Raw genomic sequence first — 27,009 nt, 5'->3', positions numbered from 1 at the left:
GGCAGGGGGTGGCTTTATATGCTTCTGACACTGATCCATAGCATTTATCCAGTGTCTTACCTGGACAGTTGATATGTTGATAAAAACCTTTAAGTGAGCAGTGATTAAAATCACCTACTGAAGAATAAATTTAGAGGCGTCTGGGGGTATAAGTTTTATTCAAGTTTATCTAGCATTTGTCTAAAACAGTCAATGGCTAAGTACTCTTTAGCTCTGGGATGAATGTAGACTGTAGAATGTAGACAAATAAAAACAGTTGTGGAAATTATCTTGGTAAATAGAAGGGACGCAGGGAAAAAGGGAGTGTACAATTTATTTATTTTCTTCCTTTTTGAGTCTGGCTCTAATTCCACCCTTTTTGCCTGGCTTTGTTGCTTTGTTACCGCTGGATCTCATCTGGAAACCTCACAGAGAATGCAACTTCATGGGAATAATATTGCATTTGCAAATCAGAGTACAATCCGTATGTGACACAGGAGAAGAAATCCAGGTAGTGTAACAGGAACGCCACTAACCGCAGCAGAATTGCAATATCCATTCCTCTATTGTTTGCATTGCGAGCTAGCTGGTGTTGGTTAGCTCAATCAGCTGTTTAAGGTAGCCTCCTCAGTGAACAGATAGGCATGGAAAGACCTGAGACTAGCAGAGCAATGAGCAGAATCAATTACCTTATTTTCAGCCAATTAAACTTCTTGCACCACCACTCTTGCATACTCTAGGGGTATTCTCTTTTGTTGTGTTTAAGTAGCTGTAGAGGGTGTGCTATCCAACATGCTGAAAATGTTGAAGCTAGGGTAGCTAGCCCTAGTCTTTCCCATTGGGGTCCATTCTCTCCTGCCAGCTGTCTCTTCGAGCCGCCATAAGGTATTTCCCCTGTTGTCAGCTGATCTTTCCCAAAAGTCACTGGAAAAAATCTTTTAGCATCCCATACAAAGGAATGGAATGGAATTGAATCCTCATAAGAGATCTGAGCTCTCTCAACTGTTGCTGTACCTAAGGAAAAACCACAAAGTGCTTTCTGGAAGCCTGGTAAGAGAGTACTGAAAAGCATCTAAATAGTGTCTAAAGCATTTACATGCCACTTTCACTTCACTTTCCCAGAAAGAGGTACTTCTATGGCAATAAAAAGCATTACTTTCTCCAATTGCTCCATTACTGAAAGACTTGCTAATGGTCACCCATTTCTATGGTTCCAGGAAGGAGACGTTAGATTACCACTGGCAAAAGTATTGGCAGAGAAGACAGAGAGTGGATCACAATGGCGACTATGTCCACCTTCTACCATGTCCACACTATCCGCCCTGTTCCGGCATGGTCAGAATCCTTTAAAAGATCGGCCTTGTAGACCTGCTAAACCACCATGGTATCACAGTGAGCATACCCCCTCCACTTCTAAAATGTATATTATCTGGTGTGATAAACCACACACAGTGTTACACATCTCATGAATCTGACAGTTATGTTTTATTTTATTCTGACAAGACATTCACAAGCACACACAAACCGTAACCTGAAGTCAAAGAAGCTGATGTTTTCTCTATGTGGCTTTTTGTAGCTGATCTGTGATGTCATCTAATTGCGGTAACCAATTAAAATTGGCATATTCACAAGCGCTTCAGACACCGGATCATGCAAAGTATTCCCATGGTTTCAACTCAGTTTCACTTTGATAAAAAAAAAAAAAAACTTTGTGCATTTAAAAAAAAGTGACCCAAATATTAAGAAATGTGTCCAAGCGATTTTATATATATATATATATAAAATATATATAAAAAATATAAATTTTACAGTTTATATATATATATATATATATATATATATATACTGTAAAATTGTACTTGGAGCATAAAATTCTCTGTGAAGGATACAGTTTTCATCTCCCTCTGTGTTACGTGGAGGTCCTGGCATGTTCAGCAGCACAAGTCTAGCATCATGGGATTTATTAACAATAACCTCATTCAACTTCACAGCTGTGTGCATCCGCCGAACATTTGATTGGTCACTGTAACAAACAAACAAACATACACACACACAGTTTTGATTTAAACTAATGTAAATCAATATCTCTTGCAAATATGTAAAATAAAATAAAAGTACTATGGCTCTAATTTTTGCTTTTGGGGAAAATAGGCAGTGCTACATTAAAAGTAAACAAGCATGCACACCTGCATAGTTTATTCATGTAAAAAAGGAAGAACAACAAGGAACATGTTTCAGTGATCCTCTTTATGCTTACTAATAAAAACCAAATAGGTCTACTGTTCAGAGATAAAAAGTAAAACTTAAAAACTTTATTTCAGAGACTGTAAAGTGGTGCATTCCAGTTCTTGTTCCGGCTTGCCTACTCACGGTTTAATGCTGATTAGTTCTCTGAAGTTTTCTGGTGCATTGCTTCGGTTCCGTCTTTCTGCTTCTATTTTTTCACTAGTCCAGGTCATTTGGTTTTTCTCTGGTAATACTTCAATGGTTTCCTCTTCTTCATCAGAGTATAAACTGCCCATTCTGATCAGTGAGTGTCTATCCTTTACTAGTTGGGCCTACATTGAAAAGTAATGAGACCATATTTTAAAGAGCTGCCATTGCATATATTTGGCTTTTACAATCAACAAGACATTAAATGTGTCAGTACTAGTATGGATCACCAAGTATGACCTTACTTATTTTGTGACACGAAATTCTGCATTTCATGAAATTTGGTTACACTTTAATGCATTATGTACACAAACACAAAAGCCAACTATTACTGTTGTTTTTTCATTCAAAATGTAGTCATCACATTTGGTGAAAATTTTTAAAAAAAAAAACTGATTTCCATGGACAAAATGGTGAATGCACTTTGAATTTTGTGAATAACAGAAAACAAAATACACCCAACATGTCACAAAATGCCTTTTGTCCACAAATTAGTAATTTTAATAAGAATATGGATCTCAAAAATAACAATAGTAACAATATGGATCTCAACAATTGTGTTACAATAAAAAAAAAACTTTACTTCAGGAAAACTTGTTTATATATATATATATATATATATATACGTATATTTTTTTTTATTTTTTTTTACACAACCCCAAATCCCAAAAAAGTTATGACATTTTGTATAAAATGCATCTGTGATTTGTTAATTCCCTTTAACCTTTATTTAACTGACAAAAGGACAAAGAAAATATTTTCAAAGTTTTCATTGACCAACCTAAGTGTATTTTGTAAATATAAACAAATTTTGATATTGACGGCACACACTCCAAAAGCGTTAGGACAGGGGCATGTTTACCACTGTCACATCACCTTTCTTTTTAATTCCACTTTTTAAATGTTTTTTTTTATTTTATTTTTTTTTATGAGGCCTGGCATTGTCTCTGTACGATCCTAATATACGCCTCCACGTCAGTGGTACATTCACACACATGCAAGTCACCCGTTTGTACTGATGAATACCCATAACATGGCAGATGTTTGCTTTTTCTTCCTGTCGCTGATGTAAGTCTGTATGGTCCCTTTAGCCTTTGGGACTGAGATCTCGAAATTTGTTTTTCCCAAAAACAAGCTGAAATGTGGACTGACCACAATACAGATTTCCATCGTCTCTTGGATCATCTGAGATGAGTTTGGGCCCAGAGAACTCAGCATCATCACTGCATACAACAGATGAATGGCTTTCTCCTTGCATAAGAGAGATAGAGACTCAAGTGGCATTCCTTGATGCCGCAGCAGACTGTGTTAAGTGAAATCAGTTTTCCAAAGTACTCACGAGCCCATGTGGCTTAGTTTAACTCAGTAGCATGATGGTTTCTCATGCAATGCCATCTGAGAGCTCAAAGGTCAAACACTTTCAAAAGAAGTGTATTGCCTTGATGTTTGTACACACAGAATGATCTCGCTGGATTCCCTGAATCTTTTCACAATACTATGTATGGTAGAAGGTCAAAGACTTAAAATTTGTTGCAACCTTGCATTTAGAAATGTGATTTCTGAATTGTTTGTCAATTCTCTCATAATATTTGGCACAAAGTGATGAGCCATGACCCATCTTTGCTGGCAAAGGCTGATAAGCTCTTTTACACCCAAACACGATACTCTCACCTATTACCAATTGACCTTCTTATTGTGGACTGTTTCAAAAGAGTTTTAACTTGGAAATTCTATAAGCTTTTATTTTTTGTTTGTTCACAATTATTATTATACTTTTGTCTCTCACAATTTTTTAGAGTGTGTTGCAGCCATCAAAATTTATTTATATTTACAAAAATGCACTTAAGCTGGTTAGGGACATTTTTTTATTTGCATAGTATTTTCAGTTAAATAAAGGTTAAAGAGAATTAACAAATCGCAGATTCTTTACTTTATTGCATTTTACAAAATGTGGGATAATATCATTTGTCATTTCATAATATTCTTTAATGACTTCTGTATTATTTTTCTGTTGGTAAAAGTCAATGTTAGTACAGAGCAAACATAATAAATGTGAAGGTTTCAGTACCTCTCTGTCTCTCTCTGCACAGGAGAGCCTCATTTGTTTAAGCATCTGTGACCTCTGTTCCATCATCAGTGTCCGTTCATACGTATATGCTGATATGTCGCTGTCGTGCTGCAAATAAGAACATTTGACAGAATGCAATTATAATTTCATAAATATTTGTGATGTGTGTGAAGTATTAATAGTGAAGAAAGTGTTCTGTATACCATCTCAACTACTTCCACCTCTGCTTCTAATCTCAGCTGGTACAGGAAGGTTGCCAAGTCCTTCTTCATCTGAATACTGTTATCATCCATTTGAGCCACAGTGAAGATTCGCATCTTACATTTACGCCAGACCTGAAGTACAAGAAAACCAAATTTAAAAAAACATAGCACAACCACAAAGTACTTACAAATGTATAACAATAATACAAAGGGGGGGGGGGTAATTTTATAATTTCAATTATAAAGTTACATACTTTCAAGAGCCTGTACAACATACAAGGTTGAATATGTAAACTTCACATTCCAAAATCTATCTTACAGAAGGCATAATAATACATTGCAGGTTCATTGGGAGGTTATAATTAAGTATTTTTTTTATATCAAAAATGGTGGGAGGATCCTATTATAGAACAAGAAAACCCTAACGAAGGCCTGTTTGGGCTGATACTGTATGTGTTTGTGTTTTTTTTTTTTTAAAGGGGTCATATAATGGTACATGCACTTTTCAAGTTGATTGTTCTGAAATGTGTGTTGACAGTGCCTGTACACAACCATCATATAATGATAAAAATCTATCCAGTGTTTTTGTTTTAAACTTTTTGTGTGTTTTCTCCTCCCTCAAATCGAGCCGTTCGGACGCCCCTCTCATGATTGTTGATTCACAGCAGCGATTCAACAGAGCCCCGCCCTGAGCGAGCTGTCATCATAGTCCGTCATTGTTGATACGCTGGAGCAGAATGGCTTCTAAGTGATTGTGGTGTTCTGTTCTTGGCTGTAATGACGAACACAGTCATTTTGATGTTCCTACAGTAAATCCGAACCGCTGAAGACGCAAAGGCTAAGTTTTGTTTTCGAAGGGAATATTCCCCATGAGCAACTTCGATGCTTTCATGTTTGCGCGATTTGTGAATCTTTTCTCTGACTGCTTTATAAACGAGGGTCAGTATAAAGCTGGTTTTGCTAAGCACATAGCGTTCGTACATCTCACGATGTTACTCTACTCTGCCAGTACACAAAGATAGATCAAAGTGACATTGCGTTATCCAACCATTCAGAAACGTCCTGTTCGAGCTTTAATTGTTGAACTTCTTTGCAACCGTCAACTTGTTCTGGGTCCAACTCTGGTTCAAACTGATATGATTGCACAGATGTGTCCTCAGAGAATCCCACTGCCATTCTTTCTCCAAAATATACCCTCAACTGTTGTCAAGGCAACACTCGCCAGCAGAACAGAGGGGCGGAGTGAGCGAAGCTCATTATCATTTAAAGGCATATACACTGAAACGGTGTTCTGAAAACAAAGATGTTTTTGACCAGGTAAAATGAGTATTTTCAATTCAATACACAACACTAATGAGAAAGCATATTACAAATATATCATTTAGACTCTAAAGAATCAAATTAACTTGTATGAAAATGCCATTATATGATCCCAGCCCTCTCTTACAAAAAAGGCATTTTACCTTTCTAACTATGTGAGTGCCTGGACGTGGATTTCCTTATTCTACAAGTAGATCGATCAGCATAGCATTTTTTATGTTTTGTTCCCCTTCTGGAGCACCCTTTTGTTTGTGAGTACCAGACACACCCCTGTTTGAGATATTTTCTTTGTTATATTTTTAAAGTTGGTGCAGATATAATTCTTATATCAATCTAATTATTACTCTTATCAACAGTATTTTTTAAATACTGTGAGCAATTTTATGTTACATTTGAATGTTAATGGATTATTTTGAATTGCTATTGTTCACCTTATGTTGTTTTAGAAGGAAAGGCAGGAGCATGAGCATTCCACCATCATGGACAATCCACCAGACGTCAATATATCCATCAGTAAAGCGCTCATGGTTGCTGGGATAAAATGACACATTTTTTGGGACCATCAGAGCCAAGTGGGCAGCTGTAGTACAGCGGACTATATCTACAGGTGAGAGAATATGATAGGGGAGTAGATTAAAATCAGCCTGTTGTGTTTCATTGCAGACAATTATAAGTGCACATAATTCATATAAATCTTTTTCTTACTAATAAAGGTTTTCCAAGCCCGTGGGTCTTCACTTTGTCTCCAGCCATATGGCCATCCCATAACAACTGTGTTGTGCTTCATGCCTCCCAGACCGCAGGACTGGATCAAATGTGCGAGCCCCTCTCTCACTTTGGAGGCTACCACCACCTGACAGAAGCCCTTCACCCGCTCAATCTCCATCATGTTCTTTATTGCCTGGTGATGAGTACAAACACAGCACAACCATGGAAACCAACTATGAAATCAATGTCCATTGCTTCTACTTTAATATATAAATGTTGCCTCTTGCTATTTCTTGAAAAGACACAAGACCAACAACAAATATTGAATATGTTGCAAAGTACATCCACTACAGTTCATCTGGATGAAGATCATTGTGCAGTAGTGGCCAAAAGTAAAGTCTGGAGAGGATAATTGTTTGTAATGGTTCTACAAGTTTGATTAAACCATCAACATATTAGGAAAATTTTCATATTTTGCTAAATATTTTAAATATTAAGGAAGAATAAAATGTCAATTTTCCTAAGCTGGACATCACTTTTGGCCACTACAGTATTTGCATCTGTAATTTAAGAGCACAGTGCACAAGGTGATGATAAAAGTGCATGTAAAAACCTGTTCTGATGCTTGTGTTTCCCCATAGCATTCCAGGAAGTTTCCCTGTATCACAGAACCTACGATGGTTAGGCCTTTCCCTGCCTTCAGCTGTGAGGCAAAGGTAAGCATTCTGGGATACTTCACATGTAGATCCTCATCCAACTTCAGTAGAACCAGTAGCTGTGGCCTATTAAAATTATTTTATTTTAATGTGATTGCAGTGTAATTACATAAAAAGCATTAATACATTAAAAAATACATTAAAAAAGTGGGTGTTTATTTTGTTATAAATATTTCTAATTATTATAAAGGCTGTTTTTCGAACATTCTCAAAGAATGCTGAAAAACTGCATCATGTTTGCCACAAAAATATTAAGCACAAACTTTTTCAAAATAAATTAGAAAAAAAAGTTTCTTTAACACCAAATGCCAAACACCAAATGAGACAACACGTCTCAAGAGGGTTACATACGTAACCAAGACGTTACATGCAAAAGGGTTACATACGTAACCAAGACGTTTTTGGAAAATATCAGCTGATAATATTTTAAATTAGCTTCACAACCTCCAGTTTTTGGTGTGGGGAGGTCCAGCTTCCAGGCGAAGAAGTGAGTAACGGGCGGCACTAAGAGACAACCCGCGGATCCCATCCCCCCATTCCTTCTCTGCTCTAAAAGAGAGGAAAAATATATAAGATTGAGATTTGTAAAGTAAAGTTGGATAATTTGTGATTTCAGTTTAATTTCAAATGTAAGGTTAATGGATGTAACTAGGAATCACTTACCCCTGATACTCAATGTATTTGTAGATCATACCAGCAATACCCATTGCTACAATGGCATAGTACCAAGAGGAGATAAACATAAGGGCTAAACACATACTCATGCCCAGAAAAGACAGAGCCCTGAAAGAGAGAGCACAACATAAAAAGTCCTATTATTTTACTCTACACTTTAAAAGCATGACCTGTTGTTAATAAAGGTCATTTTTAAATGATTGCAGGAAGTGAATAACAGATATCTATAGGGTTAAGTTCCAGTGAGTTTTGTGATCATAGTTTAAGCTGAATTTAAATGTCACTGCAAGAGAAGTTCTCAGAACATGCACAAATATGATCATCACATAAATTAATGAACACACAATCGAAATGCAAACATACCAGTGGTAGTATCTAAACCGTGGTCTCCAGTTTGGTGTTCTTAAAAGTGTTTGTACTGCACAAGCCAAGTTTACAAAAAGATAACACATCAGGAAAAACCTGTCAAGTGAACAATTATACATATTAGAATAAGTAACATGTAATACATGTAATGGCAATCCAGGTAAAAAAATATGTGGTATTAAATTAAACGGGTAAATTAGCGTTTAACGGGTAAAAAAAACGTTTTTATTTCTGAGAAGATGATATAGCATCTGTGCTGAGCCTATACGTTGTTTTAAAAGACACTTAAAGGTATAGCGGAGGATTTTCTTTTTCCGGGTGGGTAGTCTATACTATTGGTCCACCTAAGTGTCAATCATTCTGGTGATATGTTTACGTAAGGCCATCGTAGGCTACGCACTCATCCCTATGTAGTTTTCACTTTCATGTGTATTATGTCGGAGTTACGGTTTCAGCCATTCCTTTGAAAATGGCTGAGGGTCGAAAGAGAAAAAATGTTTACTAAGTGTATGATAAGAAGAGAAAGGCCGCAGAATATAGAAACAAGACCAGAGAGATTTTGGGTGAATATCACACGCTGGCGTGCGCTAAAAGCACAGGTTTGGCTTCTCACTGATGCCGCAGTCGCGAAGATTCTACTAGACAGGTAAAGTTTGTCACGCTATTTGGAGAAATCCATTTAAAATCACTAGTAAAAGTTAATGCAAGCTACAATGCTAGCCCTCATGCACCGCATAGACACGGTAAATATCTCAATTTGTCTAAAGTAGCCTTTTGTCCAAAATGGTAATGTATCACGCTGAAATATTCTAAAATCTTGTGTGTTTATTATTACACAAATGCAACAAGCTACTTCTCCATATGCAACTATCTATAAAAATAACGTATTAACAATGAGAGATATTAGGTTAAGGACCAACGTAATAGCACTGCTTATATGTTGCCATGTAACGTAATTGCGATTTGCAAAATAGTTTCCTCAGAACGTATTTCGTGTGAGCTTTGCACATATCATGTCTTGAGTCCTCGGTCACTCAATCGATCAGTATAATAAGTAAATAAAACACGGAAGGGCATTTGACATGTTGTCTTTTTTATGAATGTTTTTTAGTTAGTTCAGAATTTGCAACATAATTGTGCAAGGCGTATAGACGTTCCCTAGCTCTCGGGAGCAAGAGTGTTGTGTTTGTGCATGTGCATTTTTTAAAAAAATTGGAGAGGGCGGGTCTTCTCTAAAATTCGGAAAGATCCTCCGCTATACCTTTAATATTCATCACAATTATCGATTTGACTTCACTGACATTATTGGATAAGAACAAATCTTTAACAGAATTGAGCTGGATGGTGACACAACTCATGGTTGTGACTCAACTTTGTTTTAAATGTACCAATTTGCAAGTTGCAACATCAACACCATTGTTGAACAGAATAGGTTCTATGCATGGCGGTACATGACGTATTTCCGTACGTATAACTATATACGTATGAAAGTTTCATTTCTAAGACGGGAGGACAGCAAATTTTGATGACTCTGCCATAATCCCGTTCTCCTCCACTTTAAATCTCCCCAACCGGAAACTGAAGAGCAGCCTAGCGTCAAAGGCGGAAGTAATGCTTGCAAATAGCCTATTGATTAAACACAACTGACTCAAGCTGAACAACGACACAACTGACTTTCATAGAACTGCTTATAGCTGAATTAAACTTTACATAGCTATTAAACTGAACTGACACAAGCATAATAATGACACTATTGTGTTCTGTAGAGCATCATTACAGCATCATTTGAATTAGTCTCATGTTTGATAAAGTTTGCATCAGTAATCAATCATTTTCTGTTTATTACTGCGAAGTTGCTTTGAAACAATCTGTATTATATAAAGTGCGATATAAATAAAAAGGTGATAACTTAATAAGCAACTATAAATTGATATTTTCATTTTACCAATGAGATCTATTTGCAAAAGAATTCAATTTACATTTCAAAATATGCTGTATCAAAAATGACAACAATAACAAATAAATAAAAACCCATTAACATTTGTTGTTTAATATAAAAAGGACATCTTAAAACGCAGTTTAAATCATATATTTTTTGTGTGAATTGAATCTGTATGTGCATATTTGTGGTGTGTCCTCACATGGAAAGAATAGGAGCGACCATATCCAGTGATGCAATGAGGATACCGAGCTCTGCTATGAGTCCCGTCAGCAGCAGAGCCCACGTGGGCTCTCCGTTAGCTTTTCCGTGTCCAAAGACCTTTGCAAGTGCAAAAACATGAACACACAGGGATGGAAAGTAATAGTCAACTATTAGCATCAAATATTTACATTTTGGGAACAACATTTTGCATATGACATGCAAATGTTCGCTTTTATGGCATTTGTGGTTTGGCACAAAAAAGGAAGTAACTATAATCCAGAAACTCACAATACGCACATTTACATCTCACTGGAATTCAACTTTATCAGACTTGTTTTAAGTTTTAAAACTCAGTATATCTACAATGTGTTTTGAACCACAAAAAAATGCTGCTATTTTACTCTATGTACTTGTTATTTTAATGAGTAACATCAACATGATGAAAAAGTGTGTTATTTAGATATGTTGTGATCATAAATCAGAAGATCTCTCACTCTAAGGAAAGGGATGATGTTATCTTTAGCAATGGCTTGCAGGAGGCGGGGAGCTCCTGTCAGAGACTGAAGACCTGCACCCACTGTGGAGAAGAATGAGCCAATCACAATGACCCAAGGAGAAGGCCAAGACAGTGTGCCAACCACCAAGTTTTTTCTGACTGCATCTCCAAATCTAAAAGACATACGCAAGTACACTTAAGACACCACATGCTTGTTTCCATCTAAAAGTTTCTATTTGCTCACTCTAGATAGATAACTTACTTATCTCTCAGCACTGCACCTTCAATACAGGCCCCAAATAGAACCACAGAGCTGAAATCTATCAAATGAGTCATGGAATTCTACGTAACTTTTAATGCAAAATAGGACTGCTCACACTTAAAAGAAAAATAAAACATACAGTTGATAAGAGTATTAGTTAGATGGGTTATTTAAAACATAATATCAGTACCAACAGAGCTAAAGGATACAGACAAGAGACGTAGTTGTAATGGCCAGAATAGTCCCTATTGGTATAGACTTCTGTGCGTCTCTTAGATCTCCAGATCTGTTCGATCCTGCCATAATGCCTGTCACAGAGACAGAGATTGACAAAAATAGTGAAATTAAAGTAATTTTTCATCAAGTCATAATATTTACATACTTAAATGATAGTGCAGATAGCTGCAGCTTATTACACAGGTATTCGCCAAAGAAATAAATTAGTGGACATTAAATAATGATTGGACTTGGTTTCGGCTAAGCTTTTTCAACTTTCACTTAGAAAACAAATAGTGCATTATAACGTAACAGAGTGGATTGACAGGTTACAGCGTTGTTACTGACACTATGCTGTTTACATCAACTGCAGCCAGGTAGCTTTTGAATTGTCATGATGATTTCAAAGCCGGTGCTGGATAAACAGAGTGTATGTGCATGCGTGCAAGTGTGACAGTAGCTACGCTACTGTAGGCTAAATTATTTACGACAGCAGAAATGGACGATTCTGCTTTCAACCTGTAGGGCGACCGCAGTTTACTTGGTGTTGCTTTAAGTATTCGATGGTGTAATAAATAATAAATACATATGTTTTTTAACCATATGAGTTTTACCTGTGGCAGAAGGAAAAAAGATTCCGACTAAGAGGGTGAATGAAGTGGCAATGTCAGCCGACACATAGAAGCCAAAGGTCTCCATGGAGCCATGGACATCGACAGAGGACAGACTTGCCTTTTCGAGAATCTGCCCTTTCTCCATGTAATCCCCCCACATGTTTTCTGCACATACATGCATAAAAATAAAATAAATAAATAGATATACAAAGCCACATATAATACATGTCAAAGAGCAAGTGCCTGGAAAAGAAAAGTCTTTTTCATCATCTTTAAATATGTTATAATTTTCAAATCTGTTTTCTTTCTATTTTTTTTTTTACCAAGATGACATGCTGTGAACCAGACAAGTGTGTCCTTACCTTTAATGATCCCACTGGCCAGCCCAGGAATGCCTGGGATCTCTGTAACATTGTTCTGAAAGAAGTACTCATCACAATGAGCACTGCTGGAATTCTCAGAGCTGCAGAAGTTCTTCCAAAGCTTGCTGGTAACCGTCTCATTACCGACAACTACTGTCTTCCCACAAACATCAAACAAATCACGAACCAATGTCCGGTTTCCTAACATACAGATCCTAGACATGGTTAAAAATAAACAAACAAATAATTAAATAAATCATATATGATTTTATCTAATTACATTTTCATTGAAATATTACATTTTGTGTTTTGTTTTGTCTAGCAACATAAAGACTTACGGAAACTCAGGAGGGTGGAAGATGGATTTGACCGCTCCAGCGTAGATAGACACAATGGAGATTATGACACAGGCCAAGAACAGGGAGGCGAATTTGTTGACATACTTGACCCCCACAAAGACAACTACAGCCATAAGGCTCAAACATATTGTGCCATACACTCGCATGTTATTTAGCATTGCACCACTCCCCGCATGAATATCTGCGGGATGGAATATGGCAGCCTGGGGAATCAGATATTTCTGTAGACAAAAAGAGTTGATGAATTAATATTTTCAGAGCTGGATCATTTTAGGTTTTGGATCTGTGTGTGTGTGTTGTCATACTATAAGGAGACTGACCAGAAATATTTCAATTGCTCCCAGTATGTACATGGCAGCAGCGAAGGTTGTGCCTAAATAAAAACAGAGACCAACTGCACCACCGAACTCAGGGCCCAGAGACCGAGATATCATGAAATAGGCCCCACCAGCTGCCAATTTAAAAACAAATAGATAAATACATTTGTGTGTGTTTGTAACTACTGTAAAATATTATATAATACAAAGGTGTATAAACACTACAAATTACCTGGAACTACACCATTGGTGGCTATGGCACTCATCGAGATTGCTGTTAACATTGTCTGTTAAAAACAAGATTAAATCATACATTTAAGCATATTAACCTAAATGACTATCTTCTGCTTTCTGTATATCAAACTTACTGTGCAATGATTGCAGAGTTACAGAGCTCACATACTATACTGCCTGCCTGACTCATCAATAACAGCTGCATTTGAGGGGTAGGTATTTTTCTGCAGTGAAAGTAGCAACTCAACCTAATAATGTAATCCGGTTGATTTATGAAACCTATAATTAATAGTAATAATAATAATAATAAATTCCTACCCAGCTAACAGGGAACATTCTCAGAACTTAGGATAACATTCTCTTATTCTCTTATCTATTTCTTTTATCTAAGTTATGAACACATTTTCTTCCAGTAATATTAACAGAATGTTCTTTGACAACTGGTATTTAATAATGTTCTCAAAAGATTAGCACAAAAACATTATTCATGAAACATTTGAGACTTCTTGAGACATTTGAGACTTCTTTTAGTTGGATGTTGTTACATATATGTGTATATGTATACAGAAAAAGGACTGCACTCAACGTGTGATGCAGCAGAAGTCACCAAAGTATTCATGCACAACCAGATTGGGCTATCCGAAATCTTTCATATGTGAATTTATTCAAATATATATATATTTTATGAATGTTCTTTTTGTTAGTTAACAAAACAGAGTTAGTTAACCGACATAGTTAACCTTTGTCCTGAAGATGTAGGCCTACATGTCTAAATTTTGTTGCCACATCTCCAAAAGTTGAGACATAGTATCTTATCTCTTTCTTATCTCCGTCTGGTATCCTGTCTCAAATCAAATGTGTTTGCATAAACTCATTATCTTACTTGGAATCAAACTAAGGTAATATTAATATTAAGAGTGTTATAAGGTCTTTAGGCATGATCTTGCAGGTCTTACCTGATCTTATACTGTATTACAAACCACTCTTGCAGGATGCAGCGGTTAAAGCTTAGAGTGGTACATTTTAAAAATTATCTTTCTTAGAAATCAAGGTACAAAGAGAAATACCAAGAATTGTATTAATTTATTTCCCTAGTCCCTTCCTGTTATGTAAGCACAGCATATAATTTTAGTTTTAGTTTCAGAAGACATATTATTTGACATACTTTTATATTATTTACTGTCTGTGTCTTGTTTTTCACAATTGTCCATTGCCAGTGTCGAACTGCTTAAATGCAAGTTTAAACACAGGCTGGTTTTTTTTTTACAGGATAGATACACAGACAAAAGTGTGGCAGAAAAGCCATGATAAACACAGCCTGATAGTGTACTTATTAGGGTGTGTCTGCAGTAACTTACGCACGAACAACACATGAGAACAATGAGGAAGGACTGGACGACACCTGCTGTTCCCACAATCCAGGTGAGACGCAGAAAAAGAATCACACCAAATATGTTCTGCAGACATGGCAGGTACACTCCCATCAGCGTGCCCATATTCGGAGACTACAGAGAAAAAAGCAGGAAAGAGAAAAGTCTCTCAGACTTTTTTATTTTTTATTTTGGTTGGAGTGAAAATATAATTTTCTTTTTTTTTTTTAAAAAACCTTGGGCACTTGTCTTCTGGATGCATCAGCACTTTCTGCCTCTTCATGTTCTTTGGCTCCCTGAGTAACATTTGTGTAATTGACCAGCCGGCTGAGGAGAGACGAGACCTTCGGCCGGATGTCCAGCTCTTCCTAAGGAAACATACACCTCAGTACCACATATACTGTACTAAGATTGATACACATATAGATGATACTAAGAAAAGAAACACATTTTTTCATTTTTCCACTATATGTGTTGTTATTGATATTAGTGTTAAAATTATTGAGCTCTTAGATTATAGTGGTAATACTGCAAATAGAAGGAAAGGAAAATGTAAAATGAACCTCAAACAGAGCCAGGTTTCTGTCGTAGAAGTCATTCCTCTTAGATGCTGAGTCTGAACTGCTGAGAAAGGGACTGTCTTCTTTATGATTGCCGTGACCTAGAGGTAGAAGACATTTACAACTTATTTACTGGATTTAACATACAATGTCGTTGCTATGTAGTTGAGTTAAGGAAAATAATCTTCTTTGTGTATATGTGTATGGTGTCCAGTCCATTAGCGTTTAAATTTCCTTCTTCCCCCTCCATCCTTAATTTGCTATACTCTTTTTATTATCCTTTTCCACTGTATCGTTACACATATGATACCATGTATTTGTAAATGTAACATTTATTTCCCATCAACTGAAGAAGGATTTTTTTTTACCAAATAATTTTTTTGAGTTTATTTTCTCAGAATAACTTTTTCACCCACAATTGTGTAATTTCCTGTCCTACGCCTACTGAGTAAATGTCACTATGTCCCATTCTTTATGCTCTTATTGTGCTGTGTAACAATTGAGTAAAATAAAATCATTGTAATTATATATTTTTGGAATCATCTTCACATATGTAAAAGTGTGTGGAGTGTGGAGATCTTGATTTTGTTTATATTTATTAGGCTGATATTCCCAACCTTCAATTAGAAAATGGCATTTTGAAGCATATGGTAAAGATACAGAGACAAACACATAAAAACTCTTTATTTCTAAATACTCTTAAAAAAAGAAAAAGCAGTTTAACTTTTTTTTTTGCACCCAATCTTTACAGGACTTTATATATTTGATGATTTTTGACAGTAGTCAGTAGGCAGTTCCCCAAGAACTATTTTCTAAGATTGGCAACAAGCATTAAACGCATTTTGTATTTCTGCTTCCCTGAATCTTTCTCCCTCTCAATTTCTTTCATTATTTCATTATGTCCTTTAATCAGGTCACTGAATCAGAACACTTAATCAGTTTGAATATTTTGTGTCCTCACACTCTCTGCTTTCACAACAAATGTCAATACAAACACAAGCGTAGCACTCAAATACAGTGCCGGGCTCTCTGTGATAGATATCACTGCTAAATTTGTCAAGTTCATAACATTTAAGCTGTTTGGTCTGTATCACCCTTAGACCTTTTTTTGCACTAGACAACCACATTAAATACATTAGCGTGTCCATCTAACTGTTTTAAGTGGTTTAGATTTACATGAGCCTCATTTAAGAGAGGGGAAAGAATAATTTATATTTTAATGTTTGCAATTAATCATTTCATAAGCTCAGATGGTCACCAAATATACTTTCTCAAAAATATCTAAACTCAAGACAAATTATAAGAAAGAATTGTATGGTCTGAGGAAAAGATTGTGTCTCTTTTTCCCCCAATAAGTCTCACTCACCTGTGTCCAGGGTTAATGTGCCATTATAGGTAGTGTTAGCATTAGCATTGTTGTGGTGGATCAGCATGTTTGTCTATGTACAAAAAGGCAGGCAGCACTCTGAGCACTGGTCATAGTCTATATCCAGGTCAATGTGATCTATTAACTGTTACTGAGAGAGCGAGGGGGATCAGTATTCACACACACACACACACACACACACAGAGACACCACTCAGATTCAGAGAACATCGACTGAACTCAAACTATATGCTACAAAACACCGGATTCAATATGCAAGCAGAATCACACTCTAAGTGTTTAGGGTCAAGTAATATCACAATCTACCTTCCATAAAACATCTAATCCAGAATGTTAATACATTTTAAACAGTCGTTTAATTAATAAAATGCCTGAAAATTCAGAAAATGGAACAGCCATTCAGTGGTGGGATCTTATAGGCCTATTGGAATATGTTCTTTATTAAATGAGAAAAGGAGAATGCTAAAATGCTGCCATCTAGGGTTGACAACTGTTCTTTTCTTAATCTGTATTTCCAGAATGTCAGAATGTCTCTTGCTGTGTGTCTGCAGGAGGGGGAAGCAAGAGCTTTATGGTGGCGGGTCTGAACACGTTAACAGGAATATGACAGAAGCTGTAGATCAAAGCCAAAGCTAACCACACACATGTTAGGTGTGAGCCCAAGTCTGAGAGACTTCATATGCTTACTATAACAACATTTATCCAATCTAGAGAACAAGAACATTACTTGTTCACATTGAATATTGCATAGTTAGCTATACTTTTTACATGCTACACAGTCAGTCATTTTCAACAGTCTTTAAACATCACACACACAAGTTGTTGTTCCATGAGTATGTGGGAAGACTCAGGCACATTTGGTAACCAGCTGTAGAAAAGTTTAGTTCAAACATCTGCAAATTGTTGCTCAGACAATAGCCTAAAGGTAGACCAGCTTCAGTGCAAACAGCCTCCAAAGTGGAACATATTGAGGAGACAAAATGCATATGTTTTATTTTTATGCAGGAAAATGCAAAAGCTGATTAACCTCAGAAATTAACCAGCTGGTAAGGAGCTTAAATATTAAATTTGCAAAAAGATCCCATTTATTAAACATTTAAAGCCTTCATTATGAGTCAAAGTCACTCTGTTTAGTCCGATTTAGCCCTGTTTTTTGTTGTTTTTTGGCTGCCTGTGTGTTATGATGGCATACTTGCTTGCTTGACATGATTGTAATAATAATATCCGGCGTGTGATTATTAATAATGTTAATACATTATTGTGTGCCTCTGTCTGTGATTGCTGTGGTGCTTTACATTTTGAGACTAATGCGCTCATACTGTAAACTACATAATTGCATAATCCACTCTATTCACCCACACTTTCCTGATCCTTCATTACAAGTCAACCAGCTCCAGTGAGCATCCTGAGAACAGTCACATTAAAGGGATAGTTCACCCAAAAATGAACATTTTCCTGGGATTTACTCACCCTCAAGCCATCCATTCAGACGAACACAATCAGAGATATATTTAAAAATATCCTGGCTCTTCCAAGCTTTATAATGGGAGTGAGGGCATTAATAATAATATGAATATAATGATAATTCATATATTATTAATAATAATTAAGTCCTGTCAATAAGTATTAAACAGTTTACAGATGATGTCAGTTACACATGACCTTTACAAACGTTAAGGATGGATTGCCTTTTTAAAGTGTTTTTCCCAAGAAGAGAAGTTTGTTACACAATTGGCCCATCACTGGTAGACTGAATGAGATGAGTACAGTTGAATAAGCCTGTGGAATTGGACCCTGCTGGGAGAGCAGAACGTACAAAAAGGCTTTGATGTGTGTTAATGAGGGAGAAGAAGCTGTACTGTATGAATCTCCAGTAATTAAAAACATAGCAAAAGGTAAAACATATATACTACACTTACTCAAAAGTACTATGAAAACAACACTGTAAAAAAACATATAGACCATTTTGCAAGATGTAAACAACACTGGTCCAGAAGCACTTCCTGTTTCAGTTTTTTAACACTACATAAAAGCTGGGATAAAATACAACCAACAGAACATGTAAAACTGAATCAAAATGTTAAACAAACATATTTAAGATTTTTTCTTTACATGTGAAATAATGAAAACAGTTATAAACTGAAACAGGAAGTGTTTCTGGACCAGTGTTGTTTACATCTTGCAAAATGGTCTATAAACAAATGTCTGTATGTAAATAATGCCAATAAAACCCTGAAAAGAATTGCTTATTGTCAAATTGTTTAGATTATAATATACTTTAAGATAGGCCTACATTGAAAAAAATGTCAAATTTGTGTTTTCCCAGCATGCATTTGGACATGCATAATTAATAGTATAATTGCTTAAAAATTAATAATTGATATAAAAATTAATATAACTCTTTTATTTAGGTTCATATAGCTTACACCATCTAACTTGATCCAAACAGGTACACTAAAAAGGTTTGGGTTTGGTACTTTTTTTTTAAAATGTTTTCAACAGAAGCGTCTTCATAAAAAATACACTAAATAACAGAAATATTTTTACCATGTAAACTGTTTTCTATTTTATTATATTGTAAAATGTTGTCATTTATTCCTATGACAGCATCAGCCATTACTCCAGTCTTCAATGTCACATAATATTTCAGAAATCATTAATGATATGCTGATTTGGTCCTTTCTTATTATTATCAGTGTTGAAAACATTTGTGCTAATTAATGTTGTTGTGTAAACCTGACAAAATTTGTTCATGATTCTTTGATGATTAGAAAGTTTAAACGAACAAACAACATTTGTTCACTTTCAAGGGAACTTCGAGCTGCGTTGTCAAACGCGATGGGAACGCTCTGCGTGATTGCGTCGTGAAGCGTCTGTACAATCAGTCCAATGAGAGAGCAGGACGTCAGTTGACGTCATCGACCAGGAAACTATAAAGCACCCTTGAGATCAGACCGCGACAGCTTCTGTAGCCTTCAGCAAGCGATCTCTGTACTCTGTCCTTGTCTATTTATTGTTGTTTGTCAAAGCCAAGAAAAGAAATATATATCACTATCTATATTTATGGAAAGCAAGATTATAGACGCTGTGTGGTTCCCTGCCCTCGTTACATCACGGGTGGGGACACACATCAGCTATTTGTTTGGGAGTGGAGCATGCCAGCAGTCAGTTCTCGAGGGAGCTGATTGTGGGCATTGCGAGAAGCTGTCCGCGAGGACGCTCCGCTCCCGCCGGGCGTTCTCCGAGGAGGACGGTTCGGTTCGCGTTCCCCGCGCGGGTCTCTCTGTTGCCGAGGCACGGAGACGACTCGCATTTCGGGGTTCGCAAACGGATCTGACAGCGGGGGTTGGGACGAGCTCAGCTCTATCTCAGCTTTCACATGCCAGATCTGGACTGCGATTTCCAGTTTCGAGGAATTGGTATCGTTAGTGTTTTGTTTTAAAAAGAAACCGTACAAACAAATAAAAATGTTAAGAGAAAGGCAGATTGACTTTGACTTTTAAATGAATGAATAAATAAGTCAGCTCATCTGCTGAATAAAGAGGAGCTTTTAAAAGGAGGTTTTATTTATGCTTTTGCCAGTTACAATTTTACTGGCTAGCTGAACATTATGAGATTGAAAAATAAATAAGAGTTTTTAGATTAAATTTATTTTAAAAACTAGAAAACTCTGTTTCTCAGCCTCCTCGTCGGGGTTATATTTTATGTGTTTAATCCCCATATTATAGCAATGTTTGGGTATTTCAGTGCCTCGGGTTAAGAGACGCTTGCAAGCTTTCTCTCTCCCGAGTCTGTGTCATCGTTTTTAACCCCGACGTTACCCACCAGCCATCATAATGAATAAATTTTTATTAGGAAAGAGCAGCCCTGGTGGGTATGGAATGTGTGTGAGGAGCGACTCTCTGAGGAGGGTCGCAGCGCTGCCAGTTCGGTTGTTCCCGCTGGTGGCCACAGAATTATATGTACATATATGTTTTTTCCGATATAAAGATAATGGGAAAATAAAAATATGTCTGTTCTTCTGGACGCTCCGCTTTCAAGAAAACTATGAAATAATCCATTCAGCGGTGTTCCAGAGGTTTCTTCCTCACCAATGTTCCTGAGACTGCTGGACGAGAGCAGTCTCTGCCTATTAAGCTCCTCGCAGCACAAGGTGCAAACAGAGCCAGTTAGAGAAATGCAAGATCTGAGGACTGTTTTATCTCTAAAAAAGCTTGGACAAAGGAGAAGCCCTGACGCTGAGGTGGTCAGGCTTTTAAGGGTGGTCCCCTCTGGGGTAGGGACGGTTTTGAGAAATCGTTTCTCCTCAGTGCCCTTTGGGGTGCGACTCTCTGAGGAGGGTCGCAGCACTGACGGTTCGGTTTCCCTGCTGGTTCTGAGGGCTCTTCCAGGGCAGGGACGATTTTGAGAAATCGTTTCTCCTCGGCAACCTCTGGGGCCAGTTGCAGTCGGCTATATCGGCCTACCACACTCCTCTGGGGGGTTTTTCTCGGTGGTACATGAGGTTGAAACCTGCACTGCACTTAGAGCACCGGCTTGGGATTTGGCCATTGTACTTGAGGGTCTGGCTTTGGCTCCCTTTGAGCCCATTGAAGAGGTTTCAGAAAAATTCCTCACTTTGAGAACATTTCTCTTTGCGGTTTCATTTACCGGAGATTAGGAGATTTGCATGCCCTGTCGGTTGCTCCTTTATGCCTGTAATCTGCACCGGGTATGGTGAAAGTATTTCTATACCCTAGACCGGGTTATACTCCTTAGGTCCCAGTTAATTTTTGGGGGCCTTATAGTGCTGCAGGCCTTTTATCCTCCACCTTTTAATACCCCAGATCAGGAACGACTGAACCTGTTATGTCCAGTTCGGGCATTAGATGCCTACGTTCACAGAGCTGCCCTGTGGCGTAACTTTGAACAATTATTTGTCTGCTTTGGGTCACTCAAGAAAGAGTCCCCTGCATCTAAACAGGTTATGAGCAAATGGATAGTCGAGGCTATATCATTAGCTTATGAAGCGGCTGAACAGCTTTCACCTATGGCTGTTCGGGCCCATTCTACTAGAAGTATGGCGGCCTCTACAGCCTTTATTCTGAGTGTTTCCCTTCTCGATTTTTGTAATGCGGCAGGATGTCCTCTCTGCATACATTTCTCAGATTTTATGACCTTGGCCTCTCCACTCCTGGGGCTAGGTTGCTTGCTTCTAAGTGTGCGCAAGGACTTCACACAGAACGGGCATTTCTCAGCATGGCGTAGTGGGTATGGGGTTCCCATCGCGTTTGACAACGCAGCTCGAAGTTCCCTTGAAAGGGAACGTCTCAGGTTACGTATGTAACCCTGGTTCCCTGAGAGGGAATGAGAGCTGCGTTCGCCTGCCATACTTCCTGCATGCCCTGATCGACTTGCTTCAGGCCTTTCACAGAAGCTGTCGCGGTCTGATCTCAAGGGTGCTTTATAGTTTCCTGGTCGATGACGTCACCTGACGTCCTGCTCTCTCATTGGACTGATTGTACAGATGCTTCACGACGCAATCACGCAGAGCGTTCCCATCGCGTTTGACAACGCAGCTCTCGTTCCCTCTCAGGGAACCAGGGTTACATGCGTAACCTGAGACGTTTTAAATAGAAATATTAACATGGTAAATATCTTTACTGTCACTTTTGAATTCAATGTAATTAATGCTTTCTTGCTAAAAAAATAAGTATTCATTTTGAGAGCTTGATTTATGCCCCTTTTCAGCACAAGCTTTAGATTACCCTCATATGCTTCAAAGCAGATCAATGTGTGCGTTACACTATTTTTTTTTAACTCTGTTCCTGATCTTGATGAAGTCAAAAGAAAAAACAATTTCATATATGAGATTAGAATGAAAAGTCAGTTTAAGACATTATGTGCTGCAGGTACAGCTGTCTCTCAACAAGAAGTAATACTTTGTGGAAGGGGTTCCTCTTTATGGAAGAGGATCTATTGTTACCTTGAGAAGTCAGAGACATTCTTGAAGTTAGGGACTGCCAGGCAGCTCCCACTCGAAAATAGCATGATGTTGCTTTTTCTGTGTCAAATAACTGGTTATAAAGAAGTATTGGTTGTCAGGAGCCAGTTGATGAACAGTAGAACACACCAGGTTTGTGCCACTCATGAAAAAAAAAACTTTTTCAGTTGTGTTAAAATATGTCAAAGACAACCAGATAGAATAACATCTCTGTTAGATTAATGTTGTCTCTCCTTGGCTTACGCTATTGTTAATGAACTCTGAAAGGTTGTTGGACACACACAACAGAACTGTGCTATTTATATATTTAGGGGGAAAAAAATACTCTTTATCCGTCTTCTTCCCTCTCTTCGTCTCTTTACCTCTTAGTAACATGGAAGCAATGCATAGTGTATGGGTTTGAGTGAGAGCTGATGCTTTTCCATTACAGGCCTGTTTCAGCACAATGACTGCAGTGTGTACTACTTTGCTAAGCTGACAAAGATAGCAGTGTGAACACCCTTCTTCTGCTCTGCCCCTCCTAAATTTAAATGACCCACCAGTGTGACTGCCACATAAGACTCTTCTTCATCATAATGCTTATGCATTGAAAATCATATTGGTACTCATTTGGTATTTAGAGATCTACAACTTCAATGACCAGACCACTCAAAATAACTTTTCTCATGTCTATGTGATGATCAAAAGGCTGAAGTGATGCTGAATGTTAAATTACTGTTCTTCCCAAACTTGCAAACAGTCATGATACATCAAGTTTTTTTGTTTTTTTTTTAATTCAGACCTGCCCTGTCATGGACAAACACATCTGGTAGGCCATTTTAATCTAAGGAATTGGATTAAACTTGCACTTCTGCAAAATTTCCAGCCTGTCATGTCCATACTCAGAGAGAAAGTGAGTGAGAGAGAGAATATAAAGAGGCAGTGATAACCATTAGACTATGAAAAATACATGGCAAAATGTGACTTGAAAATCAGTTTTTGTATATATAGTAGGCCTATATTTGCTTTTGTCCATAAAACATATATAGAGAAAAAATGTTCTTTTAGGGTATGATTGCACACTATTAATTCTTTGCTGTCCATTGGATATTATGTAGGAAAATTCTTTCTTTCTTTCTTTCTTTCTTTCTTTCTTTCTTTCTTTCTTTCTTTCTTTCTTTCTTTCTTTCTTTCTTTCTTTACTTCTATTGCAATGATTTATTTATTATAAGCTTTATAATTATTCATTATGGTGTGCTGTAAGGGAAGAATGCATATACAGATCCAGCCCCCAACCCCCCCCCCCCCCCCCCACCGCAATGATTCATTCAATGATTCACTTTGTTCATTCGTTTCAACATAAAAGTACAGCCTAAAGTACATAAAAGTACAGCCAAAGGCAAAAACATGAAAAGACAAGCTTGAGCAATGCTATTATCCCTTCACCTACTAACAGTAAAATATTAGTATATTTAATACACTAAATGGGCTTTTTATTTGTATATATGATGATGATATACATATCCCATTTACAAAAGCCTCACTCGATTATATATCCCAAATTTGAGCCCTTTTACCCAGACACACAAAGGGTAAAAAGACAGCTGCATCTCCACAGACCTGGTGGTCTCTCATGCCAGTTACAGCAGCAATAAACAGATGCTGATGTCTCTTAATCATGGGCTGCATGTCTTACAATTTGTTTCTCTTTTTTAAAATAAGCTTGAGAATGAAATGGAAAAAATGGAGGAAATAAATGCCAGTTAAACTCTCAGCTGCTGTCTTGGCACAAAGAGAGGTCTACATCTTTTGTGTCCATGAATACTTGAGGCCTGTCCCATTATGGCAGACCCCCCTGTCCCGCCTCTGCTTTGCCTCTTGATTGTTTTCCTTTGTCACCACAGTGGTGTCTGGCATGTCAGCACTGTGCCAAGAGTCTCAGTTTGAGTTAATTTTATATCCCTCCCCTACATCACATATACGTCATTTATAGAGATGCAACTTTTCCAACATGATAAAGGTCCCTCAAAACTTTCCAACAACTGGGATGTATAAGTAACCAGTGGGTTCTATGAAGTTAGTGACAAAACAAATGTCATGTTATCTAAAGCTGATGCTTCGAGGATGTCTGTCACGAATAGTAGGGTTAAATCTAACTATTAAACTGAATAAACGTTCAATCTTTGCTCCTGATGTAGTTAAACCAAAAGTTATGCTTAGATGGATGTTTTTTTTCAGAAAGTGATACATGAAAAGAAAACTTACCATCTGAGCTAACTGTGTCTCCATGTCCAGGGTATCCTCCCTGTCCTGTGTCTCTGTAATCCACCCAGTTTATACCCTCCAGACTGTCATAGTTGGACGGTGAGTTATCCTGCACTGGTACCACAGTGAAATGGGGCATATTTTCACCCGTTCAGTGTGTATCTGTCCCTCTCTTTCTCTTCTTTTGGCAGATAGCAAGTTCCCGGCCAGCTGAACTCCCCCCTGAAATCTCCAACACATTCCTCTAGTCTTCCCTCACTTCCTCTGAATCTATTAGCATAGTCCCCACCTTCTTCTCCGAGTCCCTCCTCCTGTTAGGACAAATAGAGAGAGTCTCTGACACTTTGGCCTGTCCCACAGTTTCCCCATGCTCTCGCTCTCACTAATGTTTCCCAGTTTAATATGTGAATCACAATCTTGATGAGGAAAAGAACTATTGTTAAAATCCAGACCCATTAAAGTCTTTGCATAAAAACAGCTTAAAGTAAAACATTATATGCTAAAATCTCTCAGTTTTCAGTTTCACAGGGGAAAACCTTTCATGGATTTTGTCTGCATGTCAAAAGGAAATGGTAAATACCTTGGCAATACCTTAAGCATGTTCCATCAAGTTAATAGGTTGCGGCTCAATCAATACTATTCACACAATAGTAGTTTTGACCTAGACCAAATGTATACTAGAGCTGCACCAAAATGTACAAATCCCATTTTAGGCACCGTCAGCATATGTGCAAACTAGAGCCTGGACGTCTTTTCTTATGAGATCTTTAAGCGATATAACAGGGTGTTGATGTCTGTCTGTCAGTTTAAACATTTCCTTTCAAGGAACTGTAAGCAACAAGACCACAGAAGATGTGGGACCGTATAGGAGTACTCTGTAATTACTGTAAGATTTCCATCTTTTTCCATTTTAAGGTCAGGTCGTTTTGTAGCCCTGCCTAAAGCAAGGATTTTTTTTGTTTATTTTGCTCTTTCAGCCTGCAAACCCTCATAAGGGGTATACTGAATAATACTGTTCAAAAGGTTGTTTTTGAAAGAAGTCTCTTATGCTCACCAAGGCTACATTTATTTGATCAAAAATACTTCAAAAAACTAACACTGTGAAATATAATAATTTAAAATAACTGTTTTCTGTTATATTATTATTATTAATTCTGTTATTATAACCAGTTCTGAGTAGTGTGATACATTTTTATTAGAAAGTAAAAAAAATATATATATATAGGCTACCGTGGCTATTTCAATGGTCATGGTTACATTTTCAATGGTCCCTCCATTGAAAATGTATACTGTCCTTGTCCAGAAAGGAAATAAAGACATCATCAAAGTAGTCCATGTGACATCAGAGGGTTAGTTAGAATTTTTTAAGCAATGAAAATACATTTTGGTCCAAAAATGACAAAAACTACGACTTTAATAAGCATTGTTTTTTCTTCCGGTCCTGTTGTCAATCTGTGTTCAGTGACGCTGCAGTAAGACGCTGCTGACGTGCATCTGGTGTGCCCGTGTATTCGGGTTCAAATAAATATCGCTGGGCCTTCCCATGTCGAAATCCTCTTGGACATGTTTGCAAAGATTTTTTTGTTTCCCGCGTGCGTCTCCCTCAGACTGTAAACGAAGCTCGGCGCACTAACATGTCAGCAGCGTCTTACGTCGTCAGCGTCACTGAATGCAGCTCTAAAGTATTTCCTCATAGGGATTTTTTTATAGATAGAAGTAGCATCAACAATATTGCAGTTATTTATTTATTTGACATGTTTATTCATTGTATTAAAGTTGTAGTTATGTATATAACAAAATGATTTATTTTCAGAAAATAAACACAGCAATATTTTACAGAAAGGGCAATAGGAAGAGTGCAGAGTTAGCTCTTCCATAGTGAGGATGAGTAAGCCAAATGATAGGGATCTACTTATTTTTGGTTTGCATGAGTTCCAAGTATATAAATCTAGAAATTTCTAAAATAAATATGCATTTAAATAGAAAAGAAAATCA

The 27,009-nt window shown here is 37.3% G+C and overlaps 1 protein-coding gene and 1 long non-coding RNA gene across 3 annotated transcripts in view; one reads left to right on the top strand and one right to left on the bottom strand.

Moving 5' to 3' along the window:
* The window catches only part of slc12a4 (solute carrier family 12 member 4), a 30,136-nt gene extending 4,863 nt beyond the window's left edge, over positions 1-25,273 (bottom strand). The window contains exons 1-23 of one of the 2 annotated variants that reach the window (XM_039688474.2): positions 25,015-25,273; positions 15,405-15,502; positions 15,078-15,209; positions 14,830-14,976; positions 13,470-13,524; positions 13,241-13,371; positions 12,900-13,141; positions 12,562-12,776; positions 12,200-12,364; positions 11,579-11,677; positions 11,370-11,427; positions 11,106-11,280; positions 10,610-10,728; positions 8,466-8,564; positions 8,091-8,210; positions 7,872-7,976; positions 7,325-7,493; positions 6,709-6,904; positions 6,435-6,604; positions 4,684-4,815; positions 4,481-4,588; positions 2,350-2,537; positions 1,869-2,002 (exon numbers count right to left, since the gene is read on the bottom strand). In XM_039688474.2, the coding sequence (XP_039544408.1) occupies positions 1,869-2,002; positions 2,350-2,537; positions 4,481-4,588; positions 4,684-4,815; positions 6,435-6,604; positions 6,709-6,904; positions 7,325-7,493; positions 7,872-7,976; positions 8,091-8,210; positions 8,466-8,564; positions 10,610-10,728; positions 11,106-11,280; positions 11,370-11,427; positions 11,579-11,677; positions 12,200-12,364; positions 12,562-12,776; positions 12,900-13,141; positions 13,241-13,371; positions 13,470-13,524; positions 14,830-14,976; positions 15,078-15,209; positions 15,405-15,502; positions 25,015-25,153 (3,196 nt within the window). In that variant the 5' untranslated portion in view covers positions 25,154-25,273. Of the gene's footprint in view, positions 1-1,868; positions 2,003-2,349; positions 2,538-4,480; positions 4,589-4,683; positions 4,816-6,434; positions 6,605-6,708; positions 6,905-7,324; positions 7,494-7,871; positions 7,977-8,090; positions 8,211-8,465; positions 8,565-10,609; positions 10,729-11,105; positions 11,281-11,369; positions 11,428-11,578; positions 11,678-12,199; positions 12,365-12,561; positions 12,777-12,899; positions 13,142-13,240; positions 13,372-13,469; positions 13,525-14,829; positions 14,977-15,077; positions 15,210-15,404; positions 15,503-16,767; positions 16,920-25,014 lie in introns of those variants that run through there. The other variant, XM_039688475.2, reaches the window with a different exon arrangement.
* Positions 12,251-13,565, top strand: LOC120490946 (uncharacterized). Its single transcript, XR_005625158.2, has 3 exons — positions 12,251-12,344; positions 12,527-12,689; positions 12,884-13,565. It is a non-coding gene; the product is annotated as an uncharacterized LOC120490946 (long non-coding RNA).
* Positions 25,274-27,009: the final 1,736 nt, after the last annotated feature.

This window comes from Pimephales promelas, chromosome 1, assembly GCF_988280905.1.
Source record: "Pimephales promelas chromosome 1, fPimPro1.hap1.1, whole genome shotgun sequence".
NCBI lineage: Eukaryota > Metazoa > Chordata > Actinopteri > Cypriniformes > Leuciscidae > Pimephales > Pimephales promelas.
The sequence above is the reverse complement of the archived record's forward strand: the minus strand, read 5'-3'. Positions and strand labels throughout refer to the sequence as shown.